This window comes from Globicephala melas, chromosome 2, assembly GCF_963455315.2.
Source record: "Globicephala melas chromosome 2, mGloMel1.2, whole genome shotgun sequence".
NCBI lineage: Eukaryota > Metazoa > Chordata > Mammalia > Artiodactyla > Delphinidae > Globicephala > Globicephala melas.
Window position 1 is genome coordinate 110,705,115 of NC_083315.2, and position 12,735 is coordinate 110,717,849.

The 12,735-nt window shown below is 40.4% G+C and overlaps 1 protein-coding gene and 1 long non-coding RNA gene across 14 annotated transcripts in view; one reads left to right on the plus strand and one right to left on the minus strand.

Annotated features, from left to right (window-relative positions):
- Positions 1–12,735, plus strand: part of LOC115852195 (uncharacterized) — a 121,897-nt gene that overhangs the window by 55,061 nt on the left and 54,101 nt on the right. For 3 of the 9 annotated variants that reach the window (XR_009563091.2, XR_009563086.1, XR_009563084.1), the window contains exons 4-5: positions 4,344–5,665; positions 10,840–10,946. This is a non-coding gene — a long non-coding RNA (uncharacterized lncRNA). Of the gene's footprint in view, positions 1–4,343; positions 5,666–7,141; positions 7,225–10,839; positions 10,947–12,735 lie in introns of all 9 variants that reach the window. The other 6 variants (XR_009563089.2, XR_009563088.1, XR_009563085.1 and 3 more) reach the window with 6 other exon arrangements.
- Positions 1–12,735, minus strand: part of HEATR5A (HEAT repeat containing 5A) — a 111,884-nt gene that overhangs the window by 5,933 nt on the left and 93,216 nt on the right. For all 5 annotated transcript variants that reach the window (XM_030854728.2, XM_030854727.2, XM_030854729.2 and 2 more), the window contains 5 exons: positions 9,226–9,474; positions 7,408–7,535; positions 5,502–5,649; positions 4,377–4,649; positions 2,549–2,773 (listed from right to left, as the gene is read on the minus strand). In XM_030854728.2, coding sequence (XP_030710588.1) covers positions 2,549–2,773; positions 4,377–4,649; positions 5,502–5,649; positions 7,408–7,535; positions 9,226–9,474 — 1,023 coding nt within the window. The remainder of the gene's footprint in view (positions 1–2,548; positions 2,774–4,376; positions 4,650–5,501; positions 5,650–7,407; positions 7,536–9,225; positions 9,475–12,735) is intronic.

Sequence of the window (12,735 nt, forward strand, 5' to 3'; positions counted from 1 at the left end):
CACCCAACTCACCTTACCCCTTTCAACTCCTAAACCAAACTATCAGTAAATTCTGTTAATACTTGCTAAACATTTTAGTTTTCATTATTTCATTCCTTGTTATCCTTACTGCTACCACCTTGTCTCCAACAGTCTTGCTTTTTTCTCTATACTGCTGCCAGAGTGAGTCTTTAGAAATGCAAATCCCATCACTTTACTCCAGTTTTAAGAACACATGCCTATTGAAGGCAGCCCAAATTACCAATCATGCCAAACCTTCCATCATCTGGCCCCACTTACCATCCAAATTCCATCTCTACTAATCACCATTCACCACCCTCTTACTCTTTCCCCTCAAACCCACATTCTCTCGTTGCTCTACTTACCGTCCCCAAATGTACCATGCTATTTAGGTCTGCTGGTCTTAGATCAAAATGTTGCGTGAGAATCCTTTTCTATGATGTCCATGTGGAGAATGGAGAATGCTTTCTAATCCTTTAAGAAACTGACTGTTTTGAGAAGACTCTTGTGGTAGCTACAGAGGTGTAGCACTGAGCTCCCCTTTGTGAGGGCAGGTGCTGCCCAGCTGTGAGGCATGCAGTCAGCTGTTAGCTCCTCAGGGTTGGCCTCAGCCCCCGAGTTTGCTTGACTGAGATCACAGTCTTCAGGGGGCAGCCACATCTGAGGGAGTGTAGACACTGCTGTCCTATGGGAGGCACTGACAGGCAATATTCAGAGACGCCCAGCAGGCATGCTGAGCTTTGCTGGATGCTGGTACTGCAGCTTGGCTTCTTTAGCCCAAGATTGCTTTCCCCATTCCCTTCACAGGCTTTGTTCCTTAATAAGCCTCTTGCTCCCCAAACTCCATCTCAGCATGAGCTTCCAGAGAACCCTACTGTGACACTCTACCTGATTCACTCAAACAGAGCTGACTACTCTAACTTTTGCCAGTTGGTCTTTTTTTTTAAGTTTTTTTTTTGATGTGGACCAATTTTAAAGTCTTTATTGAATTTGTTACTATATTGCTTCTGTATCATGTTTTGGATTTTTGGCCACGAGTCATGTGGGATCTTAGCTTCCCGACTAGGGATCCAACCCATACCCCCTGCACTGGAAAGCGAAGTCTTAACCACTGGACCACCAGGGAAGTCCCTATCTCCTTTTTTTAATACTAGAAAGGCAGTGATAAATAAGACATTACTGTTGCCTTCAAGGAGCTCCTATGGTATTAATCATACCTTATGGCACTAGCCTCCCCTAGACTCCCAACTTTGGGCACAAAGTACGTGGTCAATAAATGCTGAATTCAACTGAAACCTTTTTACCATACAAAATAGAATATGGTGAATTGTGACACTGATAAACAGAACAAAGAAGACAGGGATAGGGACTTCCCTGGTGGTCCAGTGGTTAAGAATCCACCTCCCATGCAGGGGATGTGGGTTCGATCCCTGGTCGGGGAACTAAGATCCCACATGCCGCGGGGCAACTAAGCCTGTGCGCTGTAGAGCCCCTGAGCCACGACTAGACAGCCCTGCACGCTGCAACTACTGAGTCCATGTGCTCTGGAGCCTGTGCACCACAATTAGAGGGAAACCCACACGCCGCAACAAAAGATCCCGTGTGCCACAACTAAGACCTGATGCAGCCAAATAAATATTTTTTTTAAAAAAGGAGATAATTTATAATATGTCTAAACACTTTTTACAATTACCATGACATAATGTTGAAAATAAGACCTACTCAACAATAACAAAGGGAAAAACTAAGTTTAATGGACATTGAACATAATACTAGCTATCATTTATAGATATATGCCAGGTAAAAAGCGAGATGCTTTTCGCATGTTATGTTATTGCTCTAACAGTCTCCTGCAACACAATCTCCTTATTTTGTTAATGAGAAAACTAAGGCTCAGAGAAGTTGGATAACTTGTCTAGTCACTTAGCTAGTAGGTCCTGGAGGGACAGATCAGTCCTGTATTATATTTGTAATGTATACCTTATGCAGTTTTCAGTACATTGTGCATATTAAAAAAGTTCTGTCAGCTAGACATGGATGATACTGTATTTTAAAATTAACATACTATTACATTTGAAGGTCTCTCACTGTCAACATACAGGCTGCCAGTCATTTAATTGCATTAACGTTAAAGATACTAAAATGAGGGGGCTTCCCTGGTGGCGCAGTGGTTGAGAGTCCGCCTGCCGATGCAGGGGACACGGGTTCGTGCCCCGGTCCGGGAAGATCCCACATGCTGCGGGGCAGCTGGGCCCGTGAGCCATGGCCGCTGGGCCTGCGCGTCCGGAGCCTGTGCTCCGCAACGGGAGAGGCCACAACAGTGAGAGGCCCGGGTACCACAAAAAAAAAAAAAAAAAAAAGATACTAAAATGAGACCATAGATATTTTCTGTCTACGATACATATCCTCTAAACAAGTATGTAGTGAACCGTGGTCTCCTTTAGGTGCGACTGCCAAACATGATCAAGTAAATAGCTAATTCTCAAAAAACTGTCCCTCTTGCTTTTTAAAACAAACTGAACAACTGCTTCCAAAGAGCCTAAATTACCTGGATCCCAACAGTCAAGAACTGTTGTTAAAGCACTACGGAGAAGGTCAGTCCAAGCAGTATGGCTCTTTTCTGCTCGGGCCATGGGAGAAGATAATATTCCTTTCAGAGCCTGCAGGGAAGCTGCAACTGTTGAAGATAGCTGGCCCCCAGGTAACTTCACAGCAGTTTCTCTGAGGACTCCAATTGTGAGGTACAGTATAGTAGGGAGGATTGAGATGCTTCCTGTAATATTTTTAAAAAACACTATTTCAGTCTATATACAGTTCCTCAAAGGAAATCACCAAATGAGTTAGATAATGTCAAAGATTTCTAGCTTTTAAGATTATTCTCCATTAGGGATTATAACTGTTAAGATAATTTAAATAACTTTAAGATTTTAAAGGGTGGATTAAATTTTGGCTATAATTGGAGATGTTATTTAAAGTATATCACAGTACCATTATCCATTGCTGTGTTATTTTGTTTTATTTGGTAGTTGACAAACATTGAATTTATTTTTACTTTTTAGTGTGGTAAAATATATGAAACAAAAAATTTACCATTTTAATCATTTTTAATAGTTCAGTGGCATTAAGTACATTCACAATGTTGTGCAACCACTATCACTATCCATTTGGATTTTATATTAAACCCTTTTGAAGCAATTTGTAGTGAATCACTCAGTACAAAATATTAAAGTTTCCATGGCCACTAAGGAGTTAAAAAGTCACTTTGTTTAAAGTGAAAGAGAAGAGACTAAAGCTAAAATAGTCAATCAATTTTCCCAGAGGCTATCAATAAAACTCACATCGTATATTTTTGCCCCCAATCCTCTGCTAGTCACTTTTTCTGCTACTATTGGTGTAAGACAGGGTGTGAGAACAAGGAATACACGTTTAAAAGTCAAACTGAAGCTTAAAGTCATGTTAAAAATAGGACAGAATGTAAGTTGGTCAAGACACATTTAAGCAGAAATATGCTTACCAATTAAGAAGTATCTATTAAATACTGAGTCCCTATTATGTACTAGAGGATACAAAATTTCACTGGAAACAAGACATATGTCTGTATATATATTTACCTTCTCTTTCTATAATAATCAATTACATATACCTCTATATGACACATAAAAACTACATATCTACATATGGAAGCTACACACACATACACACACACACACACAAAACAAACAAACAAAAAAAAAGAAAAACAAAACAAAACTCAATATGAGCCAGAGTTTTTAGGGAAGCCTTCACAGATGAGGTAGGGCTGGAGCTGAACTTGAAAGGAAGGCAAAATTTTACAAAGGAGAGAAGGGGTGGGGTTGGGGTCATTTCGGATCAAGTAACACCATCAACAATAGTACAGATCAGGGATATGCATGAAGCCTCCTGGGTTTAAGGTTCACACGGAAGGAATCAGGAGGCAGTTGTACTCTGCAGAGCCTTAAACACTATATTAAAAGCATGGACTTGATTCAAAACAGAACTGGATATGATGAGAAGCTTCTGTTGTCACTGAGGTAGGGAAAGTCCATTAGATACTGTATACCAAAAAATGCCCAAGAGCTAGTAATTGCCATCGATGGGTTTACAATATTCTCAACCATGGAAGAGACTATCTATGTAGAGTACATGCTGTCTCTGTATTTACTTTCACCCTTTTAGTAAAACAGATTACTGGAATATTGTAATGTTAACCTTAGAGGATTAAAGACCATATGCAAAGCTTTGGGGGTCAGCATTTGTGTAATGAGGAAAAGATAAGCAACCATTACCTCCATTATCTATCAAAACCATTTCTCTCCTTCCAGGTCAAGTAAAGCAAATCAAACACCACAACATACCTTCAGGAGAGCACACTGCAGGAAGTTCAGAGAGGATAACTAATGCAGCGGAAACCAACCTACTTCCATCTTCTGACAGCATCTGTGGCTTTGTAGCTTTTACTCCTGGGCTACCTGTCAATTTAGGATTTAGCTCTGGGAGCTGTCTAACTAGAATGCATACACACAATTCCAGTGTTGCAAAGACCAAAGATTTCCCAGGCACAAGTCCTCCTGTGTCCTTTCCCTCTCCAAATTCTGGCAAGGTTTCCTTTTCAGCAGCCCCATCATCAACTAAAAGACAAAAAGAACAATGTTGAATAAATGCTTCAGGTTTGTTTTGCTTCTGGTAGATGGCAGTTTAGTTCATTTCCGTTGTAGGTAACACATTTAAATGGGTGAAGTCTTGGGTCTTAAAGAATGAAAGAGAAAGTTATGGAGGTAAAAGTAGTTGTCTTTATGTGGACTTCTTATTGCAATGGATCAAAAGAAATCCTCGGTGACCTTCTCAGCCTTAAAATATTGTCTGGTTAACTCCTTGCTGTTAAGGTGTGAACCTGATAGCTAGAGCTCCAGCACTGACCTTACCACCTTAATATTGGTAGTGGCTGGGCAGAAAGATAGGAACTGAGGTCCCTGATGTCTTTAAGAAGCTGCCATCTCAGCCCAGGACTGCCAACTTCTGGACTTCTTTTAGATGAGAGAATAAGTCCTCGTGTTTTAAATCTACTGTTGTATTGGATTTTCTGTTATAGGTAGTCAAATGTAATCTTAAGTGATAAACTCACCAATACCAAATTTGACTTGTAAATGAACAATTTAATCACTTTGCAAAACTTAAGTTATTAAAGAATTGTCAGTAGTTCTTTCCAAGTACATTGGTAAACACTTAAAAGTAGGTACTCAATCAGTATAAAGAATTTTTTTTCCTTCCAGGGCTGTTAAAATTCTAATTTTCCCAAGGAATAGTAGTTTAGCTACTGACAACATCCAAGCTAACACGTAGAGGTGCATGAGAGGATTTGGAAGCCATACCTAGAGGTTTGTACTATACACAATAAATTCTCAGAACGACATAGACACATAAGCAATACTTAAAAAAATAATGATGCCGTGTGATTGATTTGGCATTATAGGAACATTCACCTTCTGCACTTCGTCTTTTCTCCTTCACATGTTCTTGAGCTGCACAGATAATCTGCCTTACCACTTCAAGAGAAGCCAGCTGAATGGAAGGTGATTCTCGGGTCAAAATTACTCGATGTAGTACATTCAACAACTCGATACCCAAGTCCTATCACAGAAAACAGGTGAGACTATATGGAAAATTACATACTTAAAAAAAAAATACCAATGTTAAATGCCATGACAAAATTCAGAGAAAGAAACAATGGTCCATAAAAAATAAAGGTGTTAGGGCAATAAAGTTATGTAACACTTGCTCCACTTTAAACCAACTCCAGGTTGGTTTTTGTCCAATCCTGTGGGAGATGGCACTATGACAAAAGATCATTTTCACACAGGTCCTAAAGTGGGAAAACAAACGAGATTTCTAAAACAAGATGAAAAATGTGGCTAAAAGTATATAAGGACTGCCATGTAGATTCCTAGATTTATATTAAAGTTTTCTGGTACTAACAAAGAATGATGGCGAAGTATGACATTAAAAGTGGATGAGTTATTAAGCACAGAATGAATATCTCTCTAAAGAATAAAATACACTGGACAAATACTATTTCATTTTCTCCTTTTCTTTTCTATTGGTTACTCTGGTGGCTTTCTTTCATCTTTGAAAATAATAGTAAAACTGTCATTATGATACTTTTTTTTTTTTTAAAGATGTTGTGGGTAGGAGTTTATTAATTAATTTATTTATTTTTGCTGTGTTGGGTCTTCGTTTCTGTGCGAGGGCTTTCTCTAGTTGTGGCAAGCGGGGGCCACTCTTCATCGCGGTGCGCGGGCCTCTCACTATCGCGGGCTCTCCCGTTGCAGAGCACAGGCTCCAGACGCGCAGGCTCAGTAGTTGTGGCTCACGGGCCCAGTCGCTCCGCGGCATGTGGGATCCTCCCAGACCAGGGCTTGAACCCGCATCCCCTGCATTAGCAGGAAGACTTCCAACCACTGCGCCACCAGGGAAGCCCCTATGATACTTGTTTTAACATACAGAATAAACAAGCAGAAAAAGTTTAAAATTTATTCAAGTACAATCCAAGTCAGGCAGGAGCCTGATTAATACTTTAAACCTAATAAACGATAGTAGTAATAAGTTAAATAACTGTATAGAAAAGAAATCATACCATCCATTTTTCTTAACATCCAAGAGTCAATTTAATATACAATTCAATATACTGGTAGTACCTGATGCTAAGGGTGCCTGCCCAATACAGAGTTGCTCTTGGGAAAGCAGTTAAAGGAACTGCCATTCTTTGTACAGTGATCTTTTTTTTTTTTAACATCTCTATTGGAGTATAATTGCTTTACAATGGTGTGTTAGTTTCTGCTGTATCACAAAGTGAATCAGCTGTGTACAGTGATCTTTTAACCATGGTCACAACTGGGTCTGATATTAGTGTCTGACTCCACCTAGAGACTAGCCAGTCGTCTCTTAAAAAGACTTGGATAGAGAACTCAGCCAAGAGGAATACTACGTAACTGACAATAACTACGTGAACCAAGAAGAAACTCAGGGAAATGGGGTATAAGATACAGGTATATACGAAGAGCAGGGTGCACTGAAGCGGAAAGAGACAAAGACAGTATGATATAGAACCTTCCCATCATTGCAGAAAGTTCACATGAAGAGCTGCTACACGGAGTGGTTGGCTGGTGGCAGCAGAAATAAGTGCGACAGAAGCAGAGACAGAAAGAGGTATGACTGCTCCTAGGTCAGCACAGTTGCTGATGCCATTTCAGTTCTGAGGCCTAGCTGTGCAGTTTTTTAGTCTCCTTTTTACTTCTCCGTGTTTACTCCCTATTGACTGTAGTAACCTGGACATGTTTCTGTTCCTGTTCCTTGACATGTACAGAAGCCAAACAAAAAACAAGAAATCACCTGATCACTGCCAATTTTAGATCTGGGCCAAGGAACATCTAGAAGGGCCTGTAACGCATGTAAACAAGCAGTAATGCTTTCCATGGTTGCATCTGAACGTAAGGAACACAGAAATTCCACACTGATTCCTGTAGAAAGCAGAAAAAGAGAACGAGGCTTCTTTGAGATTCTTAGTTTATGAAGTTAAATAATTTTCTATTTTGATAAGATATACAAATAAACTTAGCAAAAAGGTAATGCAAATAAACCACAATGAATTTAAGACTAAACAATTAAGTGATAAGGCAATCTCTTAATAGTTTGTTTTTATCAACATATACACAAATAATAATCTCAATTAGGCTTGCTCACTACTGCAAAAATTACAATAAAATTGCACCAGAGAATTTAACATGTAGAGTTTCATAACTTTGACTAAAATTTATTGAGTGATTACCATGTATCAGGCATTGCACTTTAAGTATATCATTTCACTATCTGAGAAAGTAGGTACTATTATTACCACTCCTTTTTTTTCTTTTAGTGGTACGCGGGCCTCTCACTGTCGTGGCCTCTCCTGTTGCGGAGCACAGGCTCCAGACGCACAGGCTCAGCGGCATGTGGGATCTTCCCGGACCGGGGCATGAACCCGTGTCCCCTGCATCGGCAGGTGGACTCTCAACCACTGCGCCACCAGGGAAGCCCTATTACCACTCCTTTTAAGCACACAGAGCTTAAATAGTTTGCTAAAGGTCCATTACAATGGGGCACACCAAGAATTTGAACTGAGGTAACCGTACTGCACAGCTTATGCCCTGCCAATCTTCGTTATATAAAAGTTCATTTTTATCTTGAAAAATTTTTTTATTTAAAAGAAATATTTATTTATTTGGCTGCCCTGGGTCTTCATTGCCTCATGCAGGATCTTCGTTGCAGCATGCAAACTCTTAGTTGCGGCACGTGGGACCTAGTTCCCTGACCAAACTAGGGACCGGACCCGGGCCCCCTGCATTGGGAGCACCCCCCTGCATTGGGAGCGCGGAGTCTTAGCCACTGGACCACCAGGGAAGTCCTAAATGTTTTTTAGAAAGTTCTCATCTCAAGGCAAGCGAAAACAAAATTTTAACATACCCAAGGAAATAAGAAATCCGGTCATGTTTGGCCTGGTAAGGAATAACAGAAGCTCTATGAACCATAAACCTTACTTAATTTAATCACTTGCCTTTATAACTCTCACATGTCACTTAAATCAATAACTTATTTATAGGTAATGATCTAATAACTTGTTTCCTCAGAACAAGGTAAGTATGAAAAATATTTATTCTAGAAACTCACTGTACCTAGAAAGATACTTCACTTTAAAAATGAAGTTCCAAGGCTTCTGTGGTGGCGCAGTGGCTGGGAGTCCGCCTGCCGATGCAGGGCACATGGGTTCGTGCCCCAATCTGGGAAGATCCCACATGCCGCGGAGCAGCTAGGCCCATGAGCCATGGCCGCTGAGCCTGCGCGTCCGGAGCCTGTGCTCCGCAACGGGAGAGGCCACAACAGTGAGAGGCCCGCGTACCGCAAAAAAAAAAAAAGCATGTGGAAAGAACTAGGCTTCTTTTGCAAATTTTACATACATTCAACTCGATGCTAAAGCCAGCCTGTAATGGCATTCAAGACTTAATGAAATTTGCAATTTTATAAGCTGTATACAAGCTTACTCACTTGTATACATCAAGGCTATCACTAATGCCTAATAAAGAATGAAGTAATAGCCACCAAGAGCTGATAGGCAGGGGGCACAATTCAAGAAAAACTCTGTAGGGTCAGAAGCTAGTAAGGTCTTTTACTGACCTAAAATAAGATGGAATCTCTCAGTGTAGACATCCTCAGGGGACTTTACTGGAGCCCCAGATGATGACCCCTGACACATGGAAGTTGGTGTTACAGGCCTTGAGAGATTAGGTGCTCCCTCATCTGGGTCAGCAACAACAAAGCCTGTGCTTGTAAGCCACAGTGCTGTAGCATGGAGGATAAACGCCCAGGAGCTGTAATAATGCAATTTTGCGTTTTCACTAGTCTCTGCTGTGTAGAAAGCACCACCTACAAAAAAGGGAAAGCAAACAGTTTCAGGAGGAATAAACGAAGAGATTAGCTCACACTACATTTTCCCTTTTATCTGTTACAAGATATAGACCATTTCCATCATCCCAAAATTTCCTTTGTGACCCTTTCCAGTCAGTCCCCTACACCTCAAGGCAACTACTTTTTTTTTAAAAATTTATCCATTTATTTTATTATTTTTTTTGGCTGTGTTGGGTCTTCGTTGCTGCGCAGGGTTTCTCTAGTTGTGGCGAGCTTGGGCTACTCTTCATTGCAGTGTGTGGGCTTCTCATTGCCGTGGATTCTCTTGCTGCAGAGCACGGGCTCTAGGCACACGGACTTCAGTAGTTGTGGCACGAGGGCTCAGCAGTTGTGGCTCGCGGGTTCTAGAGCACAGGCTCAGTAGTTGTGGCGCACAGGCTTATTAGTTGCTCCTCAGCATGTGGGATCTTCCCAGACCAGGGCTCAAACACGTGTCCCCTGCACTGGCAGGCAGATTCTTAACCACTGTGCCACCAGAGGAGCCCGGCAACTACTTTTTGACTTTTATCACCACAGACGTTTTGCCTGTGCTTGGACTTCACAGAAATGGAAAAATATCCAGTATGTACTTGTTTGTGACTGAGGTTTTTTAAAAAAATAAATTTATTTATTTTATTTATTTATTTTTGGCTGTGTTGGGTCTTCATTGCTGTGCACAGGCTTTCTCTAGTTGCAGTGAGTGGGGGCTACTCTTCGTTGCAGTGCGTGGGCTTCTCACTGCAGTGGCTTCTCTTGCTGCGGAGCATGGGCTCTAGGCACGCGGGCTCAGTAGTTGTGGCTCACAGGCTCTAGAACGCAGGCTCAGTAGTTGCGGCACACGGGCTTAGTTGCTCTGCGGCATATGGGATCTTCCCGGACCGGGCTCGAACCTGTACCCCCTGCATTAGTGGATTCTTAACCACTGTGCCACCAGGGAACCCCCTTTTTTTGATGTTGGCCATTTTAAAAGCTTTTTTTCGGGACTTCCCTGGTGGTGTGGTGGTTAAGAATCCGCCTGCCAATGCAGGGGACACGGGTTCGAGCCCTGGTCCAGGAAGATCTCACATGCCATGGAGCAACTAAGTCTGAGCACCACAACTACTGAGCCTGTTTGCCACAACTACTGAAGCCTGCACGCCTAGAGCCCGTGCTCCGAAACAAGAGAAGCCATTGCAGTGAGAAACCCACACACCGCAAGGAAGAGTAGCCCCTGCTCGCCGCAACTAGAGAAAGCCCGCACGCAGCAACCAAGACGCAACACAGCCAAATAAATAAAAAAATAAATAAGTTAAAAAAAAGTTTTTATTGAATTTGTTATAATACTGCTTCTGTATCATGTTTCAGGTTTTTTTGGCTACTATGCATGTGGGATCTTAGCTCCCCAACCAGGGATCAAACCTGCACCCCCTGCATTGGAAGGCGAAGTCTTAACCACTGGATCACCAAGGGAGGTCCCTGTGACTATGTTTTTGTTTAACAATGTTTTCAGAGATTCATCCATGCTGCTACATTATCAATATTTTGTTATCAATGATTTTATTTCTCCTGAGCACACAACTGTTCGGTCACAGGGCTGATATATCCTTACAACTTTATAAGAAAATTTGCAGGCTAATTCTTAACTTTTTATTTTATTATTATTATTTTTTGCGGTACGCAGGCCTCTCACTGTTGTGGCCTCTCCCGTTGTGGAGCACAGGCTCCGGACGCACAGGCTCAGCGGCCATGGCTCACGGGCCTAGCCGCTCAGCGGCACGTGGGATCTTCCCGGACCGGGGCACGAACCTGTGTCCCTTGCATCGGCAGGCGGACTCTCAACCAGTGCGCCACCAGGGAAGCCCCACTTTTTATTTTTAATCACAAAATATTTTAAAACAAATATGTGATGTGTATATGCGTGTTTAGAAGGTGAAAGACTTATAGGATCTGAAAAGAAACCAGAGTATGTGTATGCATGTATAAAACAGATACCTATTTACCTATCTCCAAGATTAACATTTTGTCTTTCTTAAATCTCTTTCTTAAAAAACAAACAAAAAAACTCCTAAAACTTTGTACACCACTAATTCTTGCCCCTCCTTTTGTAACCACTTTCCTCAAGTCACTGTGAATCACTCTCATTATGGTCTTACACTTTCACTCTAGACGTCTGTATTCATAAATAATAGATGCTGTTATTTCTTGTGTGAGTTTCCTTAAAAGCCTCATACTGTGTGTATCCTTTTTAAACTTGCTTTCAAACTTGCTCTCCTCCCAACACTACATTTTGATAATTTATGTGTCATTAACATTTGCTGATAAATTATGTCAATAAATCGGTTTATTTCCATTTTGTTTCCATTTTTAATGCTATTGAAAGGTACAAAGTACAATAAACACTCCACATATCTCTTTGTGTATAATTCCAATTAAAATTCTAACAGAACTTGATAGGCTGACCCTAAAATTCATAGCAAAGAGTAAAAAAAAATAATAGCCATTTTGGAATAACATAAAAATTAAAAGCAGCTACCAAATATCCAATCCATAAAATGCAATATTAATAACTGACTATAAAATTAGACCCCTAAGGGAATCTAAAAAAGAGTAGATATATGTATATGTATAACTGATTCACTTTGCTGTACAGCAGAAATTAACACAACATTGTAAAGCAACTATACTCCAATTAAGATTAATTTAAATTTTTTTTTAAATTAAAAAATAAAATTTGATCCCTATCCTCATTCCACACACATAATATAAATTCTAGCTGGACTAAAGTCCAAAATATAAAAAGCAAAACTGTAAAGCTTATATTTCTTTATGACCTTAAGTTACAAAGACGTATTAGGCACTATACAAAAACCATAAACAACTGATTATATTACTTTTAAAAAGATAAAAGAGCAAACTACAGGCTGAAAGAAGATACCTGCAAGATATGGAATCACAAAGGAATAGTATTAAACATATGTAAAGGATTAATAAGTCAGTAAGAAAATGTCAAATAGTAGAAAATGGGCAAAGATTATGACTAGGTGATTTATGGAAAAAGAAACTTAAACGTCCCATAAACCAATGAAAAAAGATTCCCAATCTAGGAAATAAACCAATGAAACGCTTTCATACTCATCAGATTGACAAAAATTATTAACAATGATAACATATAATGATGGGAAGATGTAGAAAAACAGAAGCATGTTGCTGTTTGTAATGTATGTTGTTTGTATGCAATGTATGTTGCACATACATTGTTGT